This window comes from Oryzias latipes, chromosome 14 (assembly GCF_053564925.1).
Source record: "Oryzias latipes strain Hd-rR chromosome 14, Olatipes_Hd-rR_3.1".
Lineage (NCBI taxonomy): Eukaryota > Metazoa > Chordata > Actinopteri > Beloniformes > Adrianichthyidae > Oryzias > Oryzias latipes.
The window spans coordinates 7716002-7736885 of NC_136250.1; the positions used below are offsets into that span (position 1 = coordinate 7716002).

At 41.6% G+C, this 20884-nt stretch overlaps 2 protein-coding genes across 14 annotated transcripts in view; one reads left to right on the top strand and one right to left on the bottom strand.

Annotated features, from left to right (window-relative positions):
• Window positions 1–13949, top strand: part of LOC101170206 (rho GTPase-activating protein 26) — a 71783-nt gene extending 57834 nt beyond the window's left edge. For 2 of the 4 annotated variants that reach the window (XM_078931013.1, XM_023962162.2), the window contains 8 exons: window positions 81–186; window positions 2723–2882; window positions 4264–4408; window positions 4544–4718; window positions 9074–9109; window positions 9198–9308; window positions 10422–10513; window positions 12515–13949. In XM_078931013.1, coding sequence (XP_078787139.1) covers window positions 81–186; window positions 2723–2882; window positions 4264–4408; window positions 4544–4718; window positions 9074–9109; window positions 9198–9308; window positions 10422–10513; window positions 12515–12603 — 914 coding nt within the window. In that variant the 3' untranslated portion in view covers window positions 12604–13949. The remainder of the gene's footprint in view (window positions 1–80; window positions 187–2722; window positions 2883–4263; window positions 4409–4543; window positions 4719–9073; window positions 9110–9197; window positions 9309–10421; window positions 10514–12514) is intronic. The other 2 variants (XM_078931014.1, XM_078931015.1) reach the window with 2 other exon arrangements.
• A 1866-nt stretch (window positions 13950–15815) lies between these two features.
• Window positions 15816–20884, bottom strand: part of LOC101170451 (nuclear receptor subfamily 3 group C member 1) — a 53603-nt gene continuing 48534 nt past the window's right edge. For 9 of the 10 annotated variants that reach the window (XM_023962106.2, XM_023962104.2, XM_078930305.1 and 6 more), the window contains 2 exons: window positions 19783–19940; window positions 15816–18773 (listed from right to left, as the gene is read on the bottom strand). In XM_023962106.2, the coding sequence (XP_023817874.1) occupies window positions 18612–18773; window positions 19783–19940 (320 nt within the window). In that variant the 3' untranslated portion in view covers window positions 15816–18611. 10 annotated transcript variants of the gene reach the window in all.

The following is a 20884-nucleotide window of genomic DNA, read 5'->3' on the forward strand; positions in this document are numbered from 1 at the left end:
TTGGACTTATCCATGAGAAATCTAATGGCTTCTGTTTCTTCCATTGCCTCTATTCCACCTTTTTGTCTGAATCTGCTCAGAGATGGACAACCCAGAGACCAGAGTGACGGAAATCCACACTCTCGTGCACCGGCTTCCTGAGAAGAACAGGCAGATGCTGGAGCTGCTGGTGAATCACCTCGCAAAGTAAGTGGTGACGGCAAAAACAAAGTTACAAACCTGTAAGCTTTCATCACCTCATCTTAGAAAAAGGTGCTGCATGTAAATTGACTTGCAGCACGTTTGAATTTCTTCCCATTTTGAATTTTGGTGCAGTTTAATACCTCCTGATTGCAGTGGCCATCAGTCCCTGCACAGGATTAATGCTCAGAGTTAATCCCATGACGCCACAGATTGACACACTGCACTGAAAATAGAAACCCAGCAGCCACCCAGCTAAGCCCGTTTCTCCGCTTACCCCTCGAAGGCAGAGGTGGTCAGGCGCACGTTTTTAAGGAGTTCCGAAAACTCATGTGGTCACACACAGGAAAAGACTTATTAAACACAAAAATCCTTAAAGTCTGGGATAAAACTAAACCGCAATCTTGGAAATCTAAAGTTTTTGCATCTTTTTTAATTCTCGGTAAATTTGACACAAGCTCCAAGTTCATAAGAATGTACTGCATCTACCCCGCCTAGATGAGAGAGATTCAGATTTGAAATACGTTTTACCAGAACATAATTTGTAAAAGTACATACTAACAATTTCTATGTTAAACATAATTTTGTGTTAAACGGTAACTGAGATAATAACATTTGAAATAATGTCTACTGACGCCTCCCTTATATCTCTGTTTGTCCTTCAAAGAAGAACATTTTGACATTCCATATTCCATACATTGAGCATACAGCTCTACGTTGGTCTGTGTTAGATTGAAGGATTTTTGGAGCTCAAAGGCAAAGAGAAGCAGAGCCCCGCCCCGTTGGCTTTTGTGGAATTATTGATGAAAATCCTTGGAGAGGTATTCTGTATTCAGTCTAAACCTGCATCTAAGCTCTGTGGCTTTATCGGGCTCTTCTCAAGCAGCAGCACGATTCAAACCGTGATAAAGACGCTGGAAGCAATATTTACTCTACACACCAGCAGCACACTGCAGCACACAGGAGGTCACGCATATTTACCTGGGTGTATGGATTACACGTCCAGGTGGCCGTTATCACCATCTCATAGATGAAGGGGTTTAGTTCTGTCTCTGCAGCACAACAAATTATTTACTGGTAGGTTCAGCATAGTTACTGATTCATTCTAAAAAGTGTAATTACTGGTCTGAAAGCAGGGAGGAGCCACTTCTTTTTGTTCTTTTGCTACTGGTTACTAGCCTTATGTTCGCCACCTACATTTGGAAGGGGCTGGTGCGAAACGTTTAAGTGGTTGCAAATCTCACGAGTCTCACTCCAGCCTTTTTCTTTCACCGCTCTGATCCGATATAGGAAAGACCTGGGGCCTCATTTATAAAACTTTGCGTAGGATTTGCGTCAGAAGTGGCGTACGGATGAAACATAGGACGTGCGTACGCAAAGAAATATTCGGATTTATAAAACCGTGCGCACGCACATCCTACGCATCTTTCCCTTAATAAATCACAACCGATTCTAAATGCAGCGCAGCTTTTTGCGGCTTCATGACACGCCCATATTTGTCCATAAATAGTCCGTGAAACGCCCACAAATTGATATTCATGGCTTGCTAAATCATGGCAAACACAGAGAGGAAATCAAAAAAATGTATCTTCACTCAATGTGAAGTAGAAGTTATTGTTGGCGAGTTGGAAAAGAGGAGAAAAGTGTTGTTTGGAGGGCACAGTGTGGGCATTACTAATGCCGAAAAGGCACGTGAGCGGCAAACGGCTACAGCGCTCCATCGGGGGGGGGGGGGGGGGGGGGGGGGGGGGGGGGGGGGGGGGCATGCGCCGGGGGGACCGGACTTTTCTTTTTCCAAATATGTGTTCATTTGAATTTCTGTTGTAATTTTCGTTTGATTTTTTTTTATTTGTTTCACTGCTGATCGATCAAACGGGTGTTCATGTAGGCTGTTAATTGTAAGACTTGCTTTGTGAAGTCTTCATGTAATTTATGAGAGGCAGTATTGTCATTTTCACTTTCACGTGTTTCTTCCATCTGCCGACGGTGTCGCCGTTTCTCATTTCACCCGTTTTTGTGCGGACGCCTGGGTCAGAGCTTGCGTGAAGGACCGCACATTTTCCCGTCAAGTTTGCTTTTTATAAATCTCAACTATTGCGTAGAGAGTGGCGTACGCCTTCTTTTGTGCGTACGCAACGTTTATAAATGAGGCCCCTGGTGTCATAAAATTCCACTCGGACAAAAACTGCAATTATTTATGTCAATATGAATGTTTTCCTCCATGATCAATTTTCAAACGGTTGGCACTTCTGTAAATTATAAGGGAGATCAACCCTTATAATCATGAGTCTGTGATTCATCAAAGCTCAACCTGGTTTAACGTTCACTGCGCATGTTTTGCACAAACTGTGGTAGAAACATGTGTAGAGACGAGTGAACGAGTGAGTGCAAAAGCCTGAAACGCGTTTACAGAAGCTTTTATTTTTTAAAGGCTATCCGTCCGCTTTAAAAGCTATCAGTGAAAACGCTTCATCCCTTTTCGATAAATGAGTGGGTTCAGAAATGCTTTCATGAAAACGTGTTTTTATTTGGCTCTCCATAGTGTGGCCAGTCACCACCATCAGAACCTGATGACCATCGCCAACCTGGGCGTGGTTTTTGGGCCGACACTGCTCCGCCCCCAGGAGGAGACGGTGGCCGCCATCATGGACATCAAGTTTCAGAACATTGTCGTGGAAATCCTCATAGAGCACCACGAGAGGGTGAGAAGCGGGGCGACAAGCGGTGGGCGGACGCTGCAGCCTGGCTGAAGATTAAGCAAACCCTTTGACTTTTCTGTAGAGATTAACTCTTGAGTGATTGCACATCAAACTATAGTAAATGCATGCAGCCCATTTATAGATGAAGACATTAGCAGAATATACTAGATATACATTCCAAAGCCACTTTTCCCTTTAGATATAAGCGGCTTAGGGAAAGGCCAAGCTGCTTACAGATGTCACCATGGCAACAGTTGTCTGCATGAGACCCTGGTGTTGTGCACATTTCAGTCTGTGGGTGGAATAAACATGCAGACACATGTGTCAGACCAGTGTTCTGCTCATGCATAGATTTACACATTAGCAGATGAAGTAAGTGCTGAGAGGATGACGCACGTGAATGTTGCTTTTTGCAGTCCTCAGATCCTCTCATTTGAGTGTTTTTATGACGCTGTTGTGCTTTTTACAGCTTTAAAATGCGAATTTTAATTTTTTTATCGTTCATAAAGCAAAGAAAAAGCAGGTGGAATCCAGAAAACCAAAAAAAAAATTAGAAAAATAAATCAAATCAATTTTTAAGTCAGTTTTAGCATTTTCATGACTTTTTATGCCTAGTGAAATAGAGTTTTTATTTTAATCAAACAAACTTTATGTATTTGTTAGTTTAAAGACCCATTTTCTGATGAAAATGGTGTTTTTGATGTTTTTGATGTGTTCCTGCAGCGTTTTTCTGATTATTCAGAACATCTATATTTAGAAACTTAAAAGTGCATTTCTGAGTATTTCTTAACTGAAATTGTTGAGAATCAGGAGAAGACCAGAAAAAAGAAAAGGCATCTTGGTGATAGAAATACGCTGGGCGAGTGGCAACCTCCCTGCTTTGCTCCATTCTGATGCATCAACTTGCAAATGAAGTCTTTGTTTTCCTTATTCGAGCTGGCATCTGGCTCAAAACTGTACGGCTGGATAGCTCCAGTATTGCTCACCATTTTTGTCGCAATGATAGGTTGGGGCTGTAAGCTAGAGGGAGAGCACATAAACAGAGAGCTCAGCAACAAGAGGGGAAGTGGGGCGGGATTGCTCATTGCCATTATTTCCACCCACAGCTCAAGAGGCGAATTTCTAATGAACTCCTGCCGCTCTGCAGAAAGTATGTCCTAGAAAACGACACAGGTTTTATCATTTCGGCTAAAAACTGCATAATCACAATTAAAATACCACTGAGAAGGCTTTTACAGTAGATCAAAGAAATGATTGCATTGGGTGTTTAAGTGAAAAAATCAAACATCCGTTAAGTGTAAAGAGATGTTCCACATATATCTTAAAATCTCCTCCATTATTTCTCTCTTCCTGGGATTTAGTTGAAGTGTTTTTGTTCACTCAGATATTCCAGGACGTCCCAAATTCTGCAGACGGTCCAAACAACATGCCGTCTAACCAGTCTAGAAGAAGAAGCACAGAGAGTAAAGCGCCATCCTGCAGCGAAAGACCTCTCACTCTGTTTCACACACCAACACACTCCCAGAAAGGTATGAACACAGCGTTGTGTTGAACGCTTCCCACCTCTTATTCTTTTGTTCAAACTAAATGTTGGAGTTTTGGGGGGATTTACACACATTTTTAGGATGAGGGGGGGGGTTGTAAACATTTCTTTGAATCTGCAGGTGAAAAGAGGAATAGTGTTGCTGACGTGCAGAACTCCACCAACTGCAACAACTGCAGCAGTAGCAGCAGCAGCAGCGGCGTCGGCGGCGGCGGCAGCCACAGTCACACCCCAAGACACAGCCTGACCAGTAATGACGGCGAGCCGGACAGCCGGCAGACCCGACCCAGCTCGCTGTGAGTTCTGCTCTGTTGGATCATGTTAGTAGTGGTTGTTTAGAGCAGTGTTTTTCAGCCAGTGGGAAATTGGCCTCATTAACTGATCTAAAAACATTTTCCATCTCCAGGATATCCGCTCTGTGTTCATCCAAACAAACCCTGATAAAACACTGAGAAGTTAGGAATATGAAAGATCATAAAATACTTTTTTCTTTGTCTTTATTTGATTCTATTAAAGACATTTTGATAAGAATGACGATACCGCGATTTAGCCGCAACTACAGCTGTTTTCTGAAAAGTCCCGCCCCTTTAACTGTCTCCACCAATCATTCTTGGAGGTTTAATCACATGTCATCAGTCTGACCAATCAGAAGTGGTTCAAGTCTACACTTCCTTGTTCAGATTCTGCTCGTAAACTCTCTTCAGTTCTAACAAAAAGCTCGTCTTTAGCGGTGTAGCTTTCCACAGAATCCGGTATCAGACTGTGGATCAAGTGAACAAAACAATGAAACTCAGAGAAACAAGTCTGTCTGCGTTCGGCGGCTGTTTACACTACATCTCCCATGATGCATTGGGTTAAAGTGACAGCGTCTCAGTGCACAATAAGTCGTCCTTTTTAAATGTCTTGAAACCACAACGAACACACATCAAACAGTTTTTAAATCTTCTAACTTAACTTTTATTACATCTTTTAAAAAAATAATCTCCTTTTAAAAAAAAATCTCCTTCTTTTTTTTTTGGATGCTGGTGTGCCGCGGGATATTTGTCAAGGATAAAGTGTGCCGTGGCTCAAAAAAGGTTGAAAAACACTGCTTTAGACGCATCATCTTACTGTTTTTAGAGAATGTCAAAAAAGTTTGGTTGTTTTTACCTAAAAAGAGATATTTAGATGTTTTGTTTAGTCCCACCAACACAGGTGCTGATTTTTATTTCACATGTATTTCATGTCTGCAAAAACATCAATAAACATTTCTTTTTTTTTTTTATTTTGCTTAATACCTGAAATTACATTAAAAATTCCTGACTCTAGAGGACAGATTTCAGCCCTCCTGAACTTGTCTTGATCAAGTTTAGGACCAAATAAGATGCTGTTCTTTCAGGATCTTCTTGATTTAAAACAAACAGAAGGGATAAAGTCAAGTTTAAAAGTCACTATGTTTGGTTTTGACCCAGAATGGAATGACGGCTGCCTTTTAAAGAGTCTGTATGTCTGTAAACTGATGCCGTTGACTCATTTGTTTAGATTCCCTTCAGTCACAACAGATAATGGCAGGGTTGTGAAATGAGCTTTAATAAAGATAAACATTAAGGTAACAAAAGGCTTTGGTCGATATGTATCTCTGTGGGGGAAAAGAATGTAAATGTTTGCTTCTTTTTTGGTGGCACCTGTCTTCTGCTTTATAAAAGCTTCAAACAGTTTCCATAACAGTCGATAAAACCTTACATCAGTTTGGAAGAATTTTCCTCCTTGAATACTGTGGGATAAACATTTATCTATTTGCTACAGCTTTAAATCATTTTTCACTCAGTATTTTTTCAAAGTTAATGTTTTTGAATGCTTAAATGTTAGGTTTTCTATTTAAAATGAGATTTTTTTTCATTAAATTTGGTTTTTAACTGAAACTTAAATAACGGATCGCTGTTTTAAAGTGGCATTTGACAGAAAAGGCTTTTCTGTAAGATCATAAAATGTTCATTTAGTGAGACAGGTAGTGCTCACAAAAGGTCGGCGCCCACATGGAGGTGTTGTGCAAACACCATGGAGCCATTCATATTCAACAGTGCAGTAAATGACGAAAAGCACGTTTCCCTCTGTTCGCTCTCTGAGCCACATTACAGACTCCTAAACGGACAGTCAGCCGTAACTCACGTCTGAAATGACAGCAGGTTGGAAGACCTTTCAGTTTGTGTGTAGCTTCCAGTTAAATCTGAAGAGTTCATTATTTATGGATCTTGTGTTTTAGGACTAGAAAAAGCAACAACAACAAAAACTACAAGCACTAAGAGAAAAGTGGATGTTTTTTTAAAGTGAAATGTAGCTGCTGAGTAATTTGTCAGAAGATTTCAGCCACAATAATCTCACAACACTTCCACTGCTGTCTGGAAGGAAGTGTGAATCTGAAAAGAAGCGCAGAGATAAAGATAGACGTCATTTAAACGTCATAATTAGTCCCACATTGAGCAGGCAGAAGATAAGCATATTGATAAATTGTAATCTGAGAGAGTTACCTCTCATAACAAGAAAAAAAAAGTATTTTTATTAAGCATCCTTAACTCTCTTTATTTTCTTTGACCAGAAAAAAAAACCTAAACTGAAAGAAAAGTCAAATTAGAAAAAAAAGGCTTTACCTTGAAAATATTTACAGAAGGTTATATTATAAAAGTCACTGCTTTAATGAAAAAAAAACACTCCTTTAGAGGGCAAAATGTACTCAAAGGGTGATCAAATATCCCAGTGTAAGGTTGAGATGATAAAAGGTCACCAACATGGAAATGCCAGCCTTTATCCTCGTCACAGAGGGGGCAAGGTTAGAGCCAGGGCCTCCTTAGGCCCCAAACTCCCCCTCAAGCAAATGATATTTATCCTTTTTTTACCTACAGGACTTCTTATGTCCGGGTTCAAAGTATCAGAGGAATTATCTCAGAAAATAACACAAAAGTGCACCAGTTTAAGTAAATACAAAACTTTACTGTTCAACTGTATGTATTATGAAGTTTTACTTTCAACATAAAGTCACATAAAATAATAATGAAAGGTGTTATTACTAGATGAGTTACAGATTTATGCTTTGCTTGCATTCAGTAATAAAATAACGATTGTCTTTCTGGTGAAAGATTCATTGTAAACTAAACAGACAAGCATCAGGCTGATTTTTAAACAGATCTTTTTTCTATTTCTCTAAAATAGCCCAGTCCTCTAAAGTTATGCATTTTTCATTGACATTAATCCTGCATGACCTTTTTTTTCTAAGGGGAATGTTGCTGACATGGAATTACTATAAAAAACTGTCAATGTTTTCTATTTTAAATTTTAGAATTTGACCTTTTTCTTCTTCTTGTGTTTAGCCGTAGAAATGTTCAAAAATAACTAAACTAAATAGAGTTGGTAAAAAAAATGGGGCATATGGTTGGACTGCATTTGGTCTCCATAAAAGCAGTTTGTTTTTGGATTGGGAGCTGATGAATTATTACACACACATTTCCTGCATTAAATCTGGAGGGAGTTTTGTTTTCCACTTTGGATTGAGTTGACTGTTTCATCACAATAGAGGAAGCTAAATCTCTTCTTTTCCTTATTGGTTTAAAATAAACTCAATTGACTGTGTTTGAACTCATAAAGTGACACATTTATTCCCCATCCTCTCAGGCATAAAGCCAGCTTTCAGGATCATTAAAGTCAGCTTTTTTGGGTCTCACTTTGAGCTGCATTTCTGCAACAGAATTCAGTCATTATGAGGAGAGCAGCTTTAAAGGCTAATTGATTTGCTGAAGCTGTCTGCTCTTATTTCTAGCAGCCTCTTCTGAATCTTGATGATGCAGACAAACGGAGGGACAATAATAGACCCCTCGCTGGTACAAAAGCTTTCAAAGCCCATGAACAACACCCTCATTACACGCAGAACATCATGTTTTTAGCTCCAATCCCACGATCCAGTGCAGCTCGGTTGCAGGAATCCGTGCTGCGGCGAAAAAGATGATTGCCACTTTTCTGACGTTTGTGTAAATAATCCACATTATGCAACGCATGGAAGCACATTTCACAACAAAAGCTGGGATTAGTCGGATGTTAATTATGTTTGCAGAAGCATGGTGAGGATGAGATGTGAACGGACAGGAAAACTTCTTATTGGATTTGATTTCTGAACAGTTGTGCCGGTTCTATAAAGTCAGGATCAGCTGTTGTGCAGTTGTCTGAGTACAAACCTCAACTAGTATTCAGGACTAACGCCGGGCATTACTGCCAAAATGCTACAATTATCTTTTTGATAAAAAGCAATTGTGGAATTATTTAGCAAATTTCTGCCCCAAAACACATTTCTTTGGTAATGAAAATACATTTTTACATACCTAGTGATTGAAACTGTAAACAGGTGGAACTTTATTGATAAAATTATGATTTCTGGTCATGAAACCCAGAAAATGTGTTTTCATTTGCTTGAGAAAAACAGAAACAGATGGGGAAATGCATTCTTCAGGTGAAGAATAAATAATTGATTTAAACAAAATCAAATGTTGATAAAATGTTGGATTATTGTGCTTTGCGATGCTTTTTAAAAATGATGAAAACTTGAATTTAGGTCTAGTGATTTTGTGGCCGTCTAAATCCTAAATGTATTTGAAAAGAACTGATTGGTCGTGTTGTTTATTCTCAGACTGTATCCTAAAGGTGGAGGAGGCATCCCCACCAGGTGAGAGCAAACACCTGGAGGTTTGTGGTGGGGTGTTTTTTTTTTCTGTGTGTGTGTGACGTAGTGTCTCTGTGAACGTGTCCACCAGCACCACGTCTCCCAGTCCCGCCTCGCCGCGGTCTCCCTCCTGGCCCATGTTCTCCGCCCCTTCCAGTCCACATCCAGTGTCCTCCGCCTCCAGCGACTCCTCTCCCGCCAGGTCGGTGCTCACGGGATCCGTTTGCGAAAGTGAAAACAGACTCCACCCTCAGACGGGTTTTCACATCTAGATATAGAACAATAGCAGGAATTCTTTTGGAGCGGCATGCTGTTATTTTGGAAAGTAGCCCTTTTAAAGTTCAGCTTGACTCCTCTCCACCTCACAGTTTTCTCACGTTTGCCACACAGGATGCAGATTTTCCTCTTTAAAGGAAATCCAACTGGCAAAAAAAAAAAAAAAAGGCCTTACTGGAGCAACGGAACATTTCAGATTTTTTTATTTACAAAGGTCAAGCAGTTTGGACCTCAAAGACCCTCTTGGATCATCTTTATAGTTCATTTATTACCGGCGGTCTTTTACGGTGATTGTAATCATGCCGTTTGAAGCCAAATTCAAAAAACCTGTGTCGTTTTCTTGGACAGCTTCTCCAGCGCGGCAGGAGTTCATTGGAAATGTGGGCGGGACTGTTGGTCTGCAGCAGCCCCCCACCCCCTTACCCATCACCCAGAACTGAGAGCTCTCTGTTTACATGCTCTCCTGCTAGCTTACATCCATTCTCACAAACCCAACCTAATATTAGCGATGCAACAAAAATGGCAGACAACATAGGAGCTATCAAGCCGGACAGTTCTGAGCCAGATTCCAGCTCGGGCGAGGAAAACTGAAACCGACGAGGATCTACATCTACAAGCGGATGCATCAGAATGGAGCGGAGCCGGGAACTTGTTTCTACATCACAGCCTTTTTTTGTCTTCTCTTCAACCATTTGAATGAAGAAACACTCAGAAATGTCATTTTAAGCTTAATGTTTTATTTATTTCTGTCTGCCATTATCAGAAAAGACCGTGTCAAAAACACACCATTTTCAAAAGTTAGGTAGAAGCGTAAAGACGCATCTGTTGGATGATCTTTGGCTGACCTGCAGTGGGACTTTTCACATTAAGAGCTCACTGCTGTGGTTTGAAGGTTTCAGAGGAAATGAGGAACAGCCTGAAACTACTGTGATCTGAGATGAACATGTAGAGTTGTTCTTGGTTCAAACTGTCCATAAAAGTAGACGTCACAGAAAAACCAAGTGTTCGGATGTCTCACTCCCACTCTCTTTCTTTCCAGCGTTTCCGGCAGGAAGGCGATTGCGCTTTACGCTTGCAAGGCAGAGCACGAGTCGGAGCTGTCCTTCATTGCAGGGACGGTCTTTCTGAACGGTGAGTCAGCCTCTGAACCGCCTGGGATGAAGGAATGTGGGTCGGTGCAGGGAAAGCGTTTGCTTTTAAAACCTGCTTTTCCTTCGGCGCGCCGTTTTTTTGTCAGACATCAACAAAGACTAGGTCCACACCAGTTGGCTTTGAGCCCAGTATCTCCAGAACGGGGACTTGTAGAGTCAAGCAGATTCTTGTTGGGGAGCTATTTTTGTCAGACATGAGCAACCGCTGTGCAATGCGCATGAATGCCAACTGAAAGTATTCTGAGCTGACAAGCAGCCAAATGCAGTCATTTTAGCAAAGATCTTCATGTCTTTCTTGGAAATGAACTTCATTTCTTGAACATAATTACTTCCCCATATTTGTGTCACACATGAACTGCCTGAACCTTGAGCCCCCCAGACCTTCAGGTTAGCGCCTCTGCAGAACATTTCATGTCTCGCTCGTCCCAGCCTAACAGTAATTGCAAGGATTTATTCTGACAAACAGTCGGACTCTAAAAAGGGGGTTGGCCGCATGAAGACAGAGTTATGTAATGCCAAGCCGTGTCATCTGAGCCCCCGGGGGCAAATTGTGACCCTGGGTACATGTAATCCTCAGAGTGGTGTCTGATCACTGCAGTCTTTTCATCGGCAGCCCGGAACGTGACATTCCAACTGCAGCCGCAGCCTGTCCTTGCAGGGAGACCAGTGCAGTTCAACCCACCGCTTGTCTGAATTGATCTGGATTCACACTGTTCTCCACAATGACTGTACGGGGGTCCCCTTATTTATGACGGGGGGGACGTTCTATAAATAACCTGGAAAAGGTGAAATCCAAGTCCTTTTAAGGCTGTGAAACCCCTTACTGCTAACTTTACACACTTTTCTTAAACAGACGTGAACATTCTCACACTTTTCTGTCTAGTTTAAGCTCAAAGTCCATCATTTAATAATAATACCAAAGATCTGATCGCGATGGAGGATTTATGTAGATTTGGTAAACTCTACAGGAGATTGATTGAAAACAGCCAATCAAGAAGCAGAACACATTGAGCCTGCAATACTGCAGAAAAAATGGCAGAAAAGCTCCGTTCACGCCGCCCCCACTCAGCGACACGTTCAATCAATCAGCGGCGTATTTCAGGCTTCTGCCTTCCAAACTCTCCCCCATTCAGGCATCGCCATGCAAGGTTCAACCATCGTTTTTGAGCTGTCCGCACAAAATGCCCGTTCAATGCTTGAAAGGGGAACCAGGTTGAAACCTGACATCAGTTTGGAAGAATAAAGTCTGAGTGGAGTCCAGAAAGGAGGAGCGTTCCCTTCGTTCCAGCCCCCCCTCATCACTGACATCACTGCAAACTGCCTCACAGTCACAACATAGATAGCAGCGTGTCCAGGTGTACACATGTGCATAGAATATCTATAAATGGCTATTTTTCAGTGCTAGAATCTACAAGAAACTCTTCATGTTTTCATTTTTGCACAGTTTGGAATTTAGAGAACTCAGATTTGGTGGAGACGTTAGAATGAGCAACTGTAGGCGGCGGAAATGCGCCGGTAGACAAACATAGGAAGAAGAAGCTCCGCCTCCACGCTTCTCCCGTGTGAACATTGTGGACTAAACTTGCCTTAAACAACCCAAGTTCATGCCTGGGGTGAACAGAACAAAAGGTGAACCGTGATATACACAGGAGGAACATTTGAAGGACATTTTTCAAGATTTCTCTTCTTTAAATTGACTCAATTATTCTAAAAATGAATTTATTTAGGTACAGAAATGAGGAATAATCCACTTGTTAATTTTAAGAAGCCCAGTTCTTTGCTGGCAGCTGCAGGGTTCACCTCCATGTGAAAAACTATAAGAAACTATTTTGTTTTCCTTTTGGAAGTTCCTTCTTCCCACTAGCACCATAAATGTTTTTCCAGACTGAAGTTCCCCCTTTAGTTACCTAAAATGCAATATGTCAATAAAGTATTTTTCTGTTTTGTGACATGTTATTTCTTGTTCATTTTTTTTTTTAAGTTCACGCGTCCAGGGAGCCCGGCTGGCTGGAGGGCACGCTGGACGGTCGCAAAGGCCTGATCCCGGAAAACTATGTGGAATTCCTATAATGACCAAAACCCATCCGGACGTTAGATTTGTACCTGAATGAAACTGGATAATGTTGTTTCGTTTTTAAAAAGGAGGGATTTTTTTTTGTGTGTGACTAAAATGGGAAGTCGAATCCGAGCAGGTGATGGAACGGAGACTTTGAATTGCACTGGGAGGGAAGGAAAAGCTATCGTAGGATTTCTGGGGATGTTTTTCCCAAAAAACAATCCTGAAGATGATGTGGGAATTTTTGTGTGTGAGGGGAAAAAAGAGGCGTTTTATGGGAGATGTAATTGTACAAATAATTTGACGTTTTATCTGAGGTTCAAGGTTTTTTGGTCTAAATCAGATCTGCACTGCTGCCGCTTTAGCATCGCTTCTCTCTATTAGCAAAACCCACAGAAACAGGATAAAGAGGAGCTAGCTTCCTACTGCTTAGTTCATCTCCTCGGCCTTGGAGTCATAGCCAATCCTCTCTTCAGGACAACTGAAACACCAGAGTTTGGGCGTGCAGCTGGATTTGGAGGCGCTTCTTGTGGTGCTCAGCAATTCCAGACTAAGCCTGGCTGAGCCGGACCCTCATGCAGAGATGGGACGGTCTGGGACGGCTGGGCAGTGGGCTCCTGGTTTCTCGGTTTGTCCCCGCTGAGCTCTCCGAAAAGAAAAGAAAGTTCATCGAGGAAAGCTGCGTTTTACTGTGACGTACAGGAGCCCATCTTGGCTGCATCAATGTACAGCAGCTGACTTTCAGGTTTGGAGGCTTTGATCTGAGCAGCCCAGAAGCAGAATCCAGTCGGTGGCATTGAACCCGTTTGTGAAGCTGCCGTTGACGGTGAACGTTCATTCACCGTGGCACAAAACTCCAGAGAGGCGGTTTCTGTCTGCCATGTTTCACGTAAACATCTGCTTTGGTGAACGCCGTCAGTCTGTAACCACGTAGTGAACATTTTTAGTCAAAGATCTGCACAGGAAAAAAAATTAAATTGTTAAAACCTTTTTGATCTTTTTTTAGCATATCAATAAAAAATATTAAATAAGGGCGGGCCTAAATAAATAAATAAATAAATAAAAACAATGTGAAAGGAGACTACTTTGTTCATATCTCAGCTTATGTTTGTTATTTTCATAGAGGAATCCTGGACTGTTTTCTGTTTGAGGTGTTTATTGAACATGTAAATAAATAATAATTGATGAGGTATACATTTCTTTTTAATGATGAAATTTTATATTTTGTATTTCTAGCTTACTAACTTAAGTCTATCTTTGTTGGCTGATTTTTTTTGTACTCCCAGTCTCTCCACAGCCTTAAATGTTCCTGCAGATGTTTGGTGACGGGTTGTGCAGAATTAAAGGGAATCCTCAGAAAGTTTCCGCCTCTTTTTTTTTTTAACCTAAATAAAAGTTATGGATTCCTTTTTTGTTTTTTGCTAATCACATTTCCACCGATTTGTGTGGTTTTTTCCTAATCCATCCCAACTTTCTGGCTTAATTGTATAATTGATGGCTTCCAGCACAGGAGCGGGTCATGGCTCTGCTTAAGGGAACACGCTGACGCTTTTGCGGTGGTGGAAACGGCCACATGGTCGACCACCGGAATGAAAGCTGAGACGCTGCTGCATTGTGATGTTTTTATTGACCTGTGGACTCCAGGAGCTCCCAGAGGTTACATTGAAAGCAATAACTCAACAAATCGATGACTGTAAATGAAGTTTCATCCATCCTGTTTGTTTTAGTCTCAGAAAGGCGATTCTGAATATTTGTGTTCCAGGAAAAAGCAGGGCTGCACAGTGGTGTAGTGGTTAGCACTCTCATCCCAGGAGTGAGAGGGCCCTGGTTCAAATCCTAGTTAGGTTTTTGTGTGTGCTTTACCGTTGCATTGGTTGTTCTCTTCAGGGTTCTGTGTGGTCCCAGAATCGACCAGTGAACCCGGTCTGTGTCCAAAGGAGCAGAAAACCTTCAGAAAAAAAATCGAATATGACATTAAACTCCCAGAAAAAGTGTGTCGCAAACATCCAGCTTCTTTAACCCTTGTTCTATCCTACGCACTTTGACATTGGGAGTTGGGTCATCTAGACCCACTAGACAGTGTTTTGAACTTAAGGGGTATTAACCCTTCCTATGGGGTCAAGATGAGCATTGACTTAATATCCTTACCATGAAAAAGGTGGAAAGATTTCATGTAATCCATGGACACCAGTGAAGATCACAAATCATTGAAGAAAAAAGGTTCAGAGCACTGTCTAGTGGGTCTATCCCTTGTGCTATCCTAGGCACTTTACCATTGGGAGTGGGGTCATCTAGACCCACTAGACAGTGCTCTGAACCTTTTTTCTTCAAGGATTTGTGATCTTCACTGGTGTCCATGGATTACATGAAATCTTTCCACCTTTACCCACCTTTGTCATGGTAGGGAGAACATGTCAATGTAAGGGTGGGGTCATCTAAGATAGCACAAGGGTTAGATGACCCAACTCCCACAGTTACAGTGCCTAGGATAGCACAAGGGATGCACAGCAAGTATGGTGTCACTGATTTCCTGTAGTAAAAACCTAATAAATAGGATCATTTTACGAAGACTGTTTCTGAATCCACTGAATTGTAAAAATGTAAATTTGGATGGTTTATAGAAAAAATAATTTGCATTGACGTGTTCTCCCTACCATGACAAAGGTGGATAAAGGTGGAAAGATTTCATGTAATCCATGGACACCAGTGAAGATCACAAATTATTGAAGAAAAAAGGTTCACAGCACTGTCTAGTGGGTCTAGATGACCCAACTCCCAATGTTAAAGTGCCTAGGATAGCACAAGGGTTACAGAAAAAGGAAACCACTGAAGGGCAGTGTTGAACACCAGGAAACTTTATTGTGGAAGATGTTTCAACTAAAAAAAAAAAGAATTGTTAGTTTTTCTTTTGAACCTCTGCTTTAAACCAGTGATAAACACCGTCCAACACAAAGCTCCAGCTGATGTCGAAGAACACACCGATCACTGAAGCTGACAATCAAACAGGTGAAGAGAGCGGCGCAGACTACAGAAAAGGTGTAAATTGAAACTAGTTTTTTAAGAATCTCATCATTTATAGACTGTATTTTTTTCTTACATTAGATGACATCTACTTAACTGTAAACAGACGTCAGAGAAAGCCATCAACATATAGAGAAACTTAATTTCCCCTTAACTTGAAGATATTTGCATTTATTGGATACAAAACAGACTAATGTGAGGGTAGTGCAATTTCATCATAAGATTTATTTCACACAGATTCAGTTGATTTTCTGCTTTTTTTCTTCTTTTTTTCTCTCGGTTTTATTCTTTTTAAAGTGACCAGTAAATCCTGACAGCAATATACATGGGATCCAAAGCTAAGACCTTTTACAAAAGACACATTTGAAAGCATACCAGAAGTGCTATACAAAATGTAACTGCGTGATTACTATTTTTTTTGTTGTTTTTTTTTTTTTAAACATTTTCATCTCATCTGCTTTGGTCACTCTTGTATAATGCAAAAAAAGAAAGAAAAAAAAGAAAGAAACGTCCATCTCCTCCAGTCCTTCCATCCCTCCCTCCTCACAAACACAGTGAGCATTCGTGTACTGACTCTTAGCATTAACATTAAGTTTCACGAGACAAACATGGTTAACACTTCCTAATGTATTCAGCACGTCTACCTTTATCAAACACAACAAACAGAAAGAAAAAGAAGAAACTCGACTCGTTCAATGTACAAAAATGATTAGTCATATCAAAGCGGATGTATTCAGAATCACAGAAAATAGTTTTGTTTTTTTTACATCGTCATTTCCAAAAGCACTGAAGTTAGTCTATTTCCTGATTTCAAACCTTTTTATTTCAAATGTCTATGGCTCTCTGTCTCCCTTTCACAAGGCCTTTAGTTAAACATGAAGAGAAAAAGCCGAGTATACATAGATTCATGTAAAAATATGTTGCTGTTCTTTTGTAATACACTGCTTGCATTGCACAGGATATGCTATGTACACCATCAGCCATGTGGAAATGAGCCGGGACACGGGTACATCTACACATTTAAAGCTGGTTTTCTGAAGCACCGCCGCTTGGAGAGAACATGTAATACTGGGTGGGAGTCACCAAAACTAGGTCTTAGCTCAACTTTCTCTGGAAAAATGAAAGAGCAGCGTCAGGGTCAAGTCAGCCCAAAAAGGCCTTGCAGTGAGTCACGACCCTTCAGCACGATTGGCGGATTTAAGAAAAAACCATGGCTCTTAATTGAATGGCAGCTTGATGCATTTAGAGTTCGCTGTGCTGTTAGCTCCAAGTAAAATACAAATGATGTCCGGTCTCTATGGCAACCTGCTACCTGGTTTGTCAAATGGCTGTCAAGAGTAATAAGTGCTGCAGAGCAAAGAGCTAAAAAAATCAATACAGCGGCTTATTTTTGTATTTTTTCTGAAGACCTCAGAAGCGGCGGGAAGGGAGGGGCTGAACGGCTGACACGTGCCGTTTTGGCCATGGCATAAGCTGGTGTGAGCGTTTATTCACATTACAAATATACAAAATGCTGCCAAACCTCAGCAGAATGAAAGATTATTATTGGATCTGAGACGTTCGGAGGAAAAAAAAAGACATTAAAGCCAAATTGCAACTCCTAAATATTTCCAGGGGGATAAGGGAAAATAAAGTAAACACCTGCCTTATTTGGCACTAATGAGACACTTGTAGTCGAGGTAATCACTCCTGACCTGAGCTTTGATTCTTGAGTCATTTGGACTGGACACTAGTCCAACCTCACATGCATCTTAGATGAACTAAGACAGCCTGGACATGCTACCTTTTCAGGTACCTCATAAGTAAATGCAGCTAATTAAAGGGCGCTTTCATGTTCAAAATTCCTCTTCCTTCTCGGCGGGGCATGACGGGGTTACGTACGGGGTTAAACTGGGTTTTCACTGCTGGACCGGTTTGGCTGAACAGCTCTGGTCTGCAGAGCTTCCTGAGGAGGGAACAGGGAGTGTCTTCACTCAGAAAAAAACAAAACAAAATCACATTTCACGTCTGACTCCATTCATTTCAGCTGTACAATATTTTACCTTTGTTTATTTAGAGTTATTTAATCGACCAAATCCCAATATTTAAGTCAGCTGACCCTCAATTTACCCCAACAAAGCAGAATTATGTTCTTTCACATGAATCTGGTGGCAACCTCCCACTTAAAGGGAGCAGAATCGCACACCTCGCTGAGTCGACTTGTGATTTTGCTGAACTTTCTTCTCCACTCAAAAGGCCGTCATCCTTACACACACAACACCGAAATGTCAGCGTCAGGGAAAACTAAACATGGGACTTGTGCAGAAGAGAGTCGGCTAGCTGCAGAACTAAAGGCACTGGTTTTCCCTCAGATGCATCCTGTAAACAGTTGGCTGAGCGTGTGGCCGTCTGCTTACGATGAATAAATACAGAATATTCCAAATGAAGCCGGTTTGAACACTTCTACCGTCCGAGTCCAAAAGCAAAAAACGTTCAGCTCTTTCATTCCTTCACATCACCGCTGCACTTTTTAGTCTCCTGGAACCCCAGCGCAGGTGAAGACTCGGTCTGGCTGCGCAGGTGAAGACTCGGTCTGGCTGCGCAGGTGAGGCTGCGCAGGTGGGGGCCACCACCACTCAGCTTGATGAGCCTCGAGATCGGTAAAGTGGGAGCGTTGAGCTTGTGGGAGGGAAAGCGGTTTCTCCGTGCAAACAGGCTAAACTCTGGAGGCGGGGAGAGGAGGAGGCCGACAGACGAAAAGAAAACACCAAATATATGATTGAAGCGCTGAAAAAAGAAAATATTCAAAAAGACCTTCAGCCCGTTTTCCTTTTTTTTCTTGGCTAGCTGAGAGGACGAGCTACAGGCCTGGAGATCCGGAGACTTCCGACAGGAGCCCAGAGAGCTGGACCAGAGCGTGGAGGGAGGCAGGGTCAGCCAACAGGGGGAGGGGGTAAGGGGGCGGGACCCCAGGGAGGTGCGTGGGCGGGGCGGGGGCGGGCTTAAGGCATTGCTTCACAGTTTAAGGCAGTCCCTTCTGGTGAAACAGCAGAGCTTTCACGCCGCCGTCCTTGAATTTTGGTATCTGGCTGGTGATGATCTCCGCCAGCATGTCTGGGAATTCCACACTGAGGGTTTTATTCACGAAGGTGTAGAAGCAGATCTGCAGAAGACCCTCAACCATCTGCAAGACACAAACAAACAGACCACATTTGAAATATTCGATTTCTTCTGTCGGCTTTTTAGGGATGTTAGTCATAAAAGGTCTTTACTGCTGACATACAATGGAAAATAAAACACCAATAAGATATTTTAGAGTCCCACTCCAGTCATCTTTAGATCTATTTTTAAAGCGCTCTCAGTGGTCATTTCATTATAATTCAGACATTTTTTCCCCCAAATCAACATCTTCTTATAGTGAGCTAGTGTGTTTTCTGCGTCACACATGTGATCTGGTTCACGCTTGCTCCTGATTCACAATGCATTGAATAAATAAATGCTCAGAAATACAATTCTGAGCTCATCCATCATCAGAAAAACGTCTTAAAAACCTGACTTTCATTCGAGTTTGTCTTTAAAGGGAATAAAAATAGGAGATTCGATGAATTGATATGGATTTTCTAAGTAAAGACCAATTTGATATCGATTAACATTTAGTTTCTTTTAAAACGCAACCAATGAAAAAGAAAAAAAGGCATCAATATTTGAATAAAAACAAGAACATCTAAACTTCTAGTCATAATTAATGGAGTAATATTGAATCTAAGAAGTCTCAGTAAAAGTGGAATTAAGAACGGGAACATGCTGTTTTCCTGACAGAAGGAGGATCTTCAGAAAGGAAGACGTGTGAATGCAGCATGGGAACGCTTCCACACTGTAAACTGTTTGGGAGACTTTGATTATTTCATTAAGATAACGTCAACACTGAGCCGAAAGGTCAAGAGGGGCGGGGCTAAGAAACACAGCCGACAGAAGATGCTTAGAAATATTAAAAATGACAAGATAATGTTTTATTTCTGTGGTCATCTAATAACTATCCATGAGATTACAGACTAATATTTGTCAAAAAAGGGGGTTGGGGTTCATTTAAAATAATGGTTAAAAATGAATTCGATCTATTTATACTCAAAAGAAAACTGCCCATAGGACACGAGAAGATCTGTGGGTTTGGTGAAGGTGTGGGCCGCTCTGACCTCCTGCATGGAATCCAGTAGCTTAGTTAGCTGGTAGAAGCGTTGCCAGTTCTGACTGGCGTTCTCCTCCCTCTTAACAATGGCTTTTCCCAGCTCCTTGATGTAGACCATCCGGATCTCGTCGAAGACCGCCTGGCTCTTCAGGCCGTCCTTCGGCACTGCAGAGAGAGAAACAACCCATCAGTGATGTCATCACATGTGAGCAACAGCAAAGGTTTCCAAATGTCACTCAAACTGATAGGAAATAATAAAAAAAGAGATGGATTTTTCAAATAAGGTAATTTATGCTTTACCAAACGGACCACAGGGGCAAAGTGCAAACTCTTGTTTGCTTGGAGTTTATTGAGTAACGTAAATTTGCTTTTCTATCTATAATCCACTTGTTTTAAACAAACTAGTTCCTTTTTTCCTAAAGTTTCTAAAGCTAAAAAGCATAAAAAGACCTTTGTTTGATCACCTGCAAGATAACAATCTGCAGAAATAAGTTTATCGTGCTCCGCTTAAGAAGGGCGTTCGTAATTTAAAAAACATTTGAAAACATCAGACTATTCTTTGTGCATTTAATTCCCCACAGAACAAAATCTTCTCTGCCATCTGGAGGGCTGCAAACGCAGAAGTCAGCATTAATGGGGCCATTTCTCTTGTGCATTTATGTTTTTGCTGAAAGTAATCGGTAAATGACATTATTAAAACTTCATTTAAGATATAACTCCTCCGACCACAACAGGGAGACTTCGTGGACGCTAGATAAACACACAGGAGCACACATGACCGGATCGCTGCAGGCAGTGGAAAATAAACCGCCAGGATCATCCGCGGCCGAGGAGCGGCTTGAGTTTCTGTGGTCTGGACGCAAACCCACAAGGAGCAGCAAATATCTGCGCACGCTTAAGACAAACGCAGGACTGTTTTGCAGACATTTGTGCTCTGTTAAGCCGGTTCAAAATCCACCACTGTGCAGTTTTCACAGCGCCCAGGTCGACACATGGGCTCCTGGTCGGGCTGCGAGCGGCCCGGAGCTCAAAGTCACTTGCAGAGATTATGCGCGGCCACCAGGAGCATGACATCATGCCAGGTTTACATAATCAGATGAAAGGGAGGC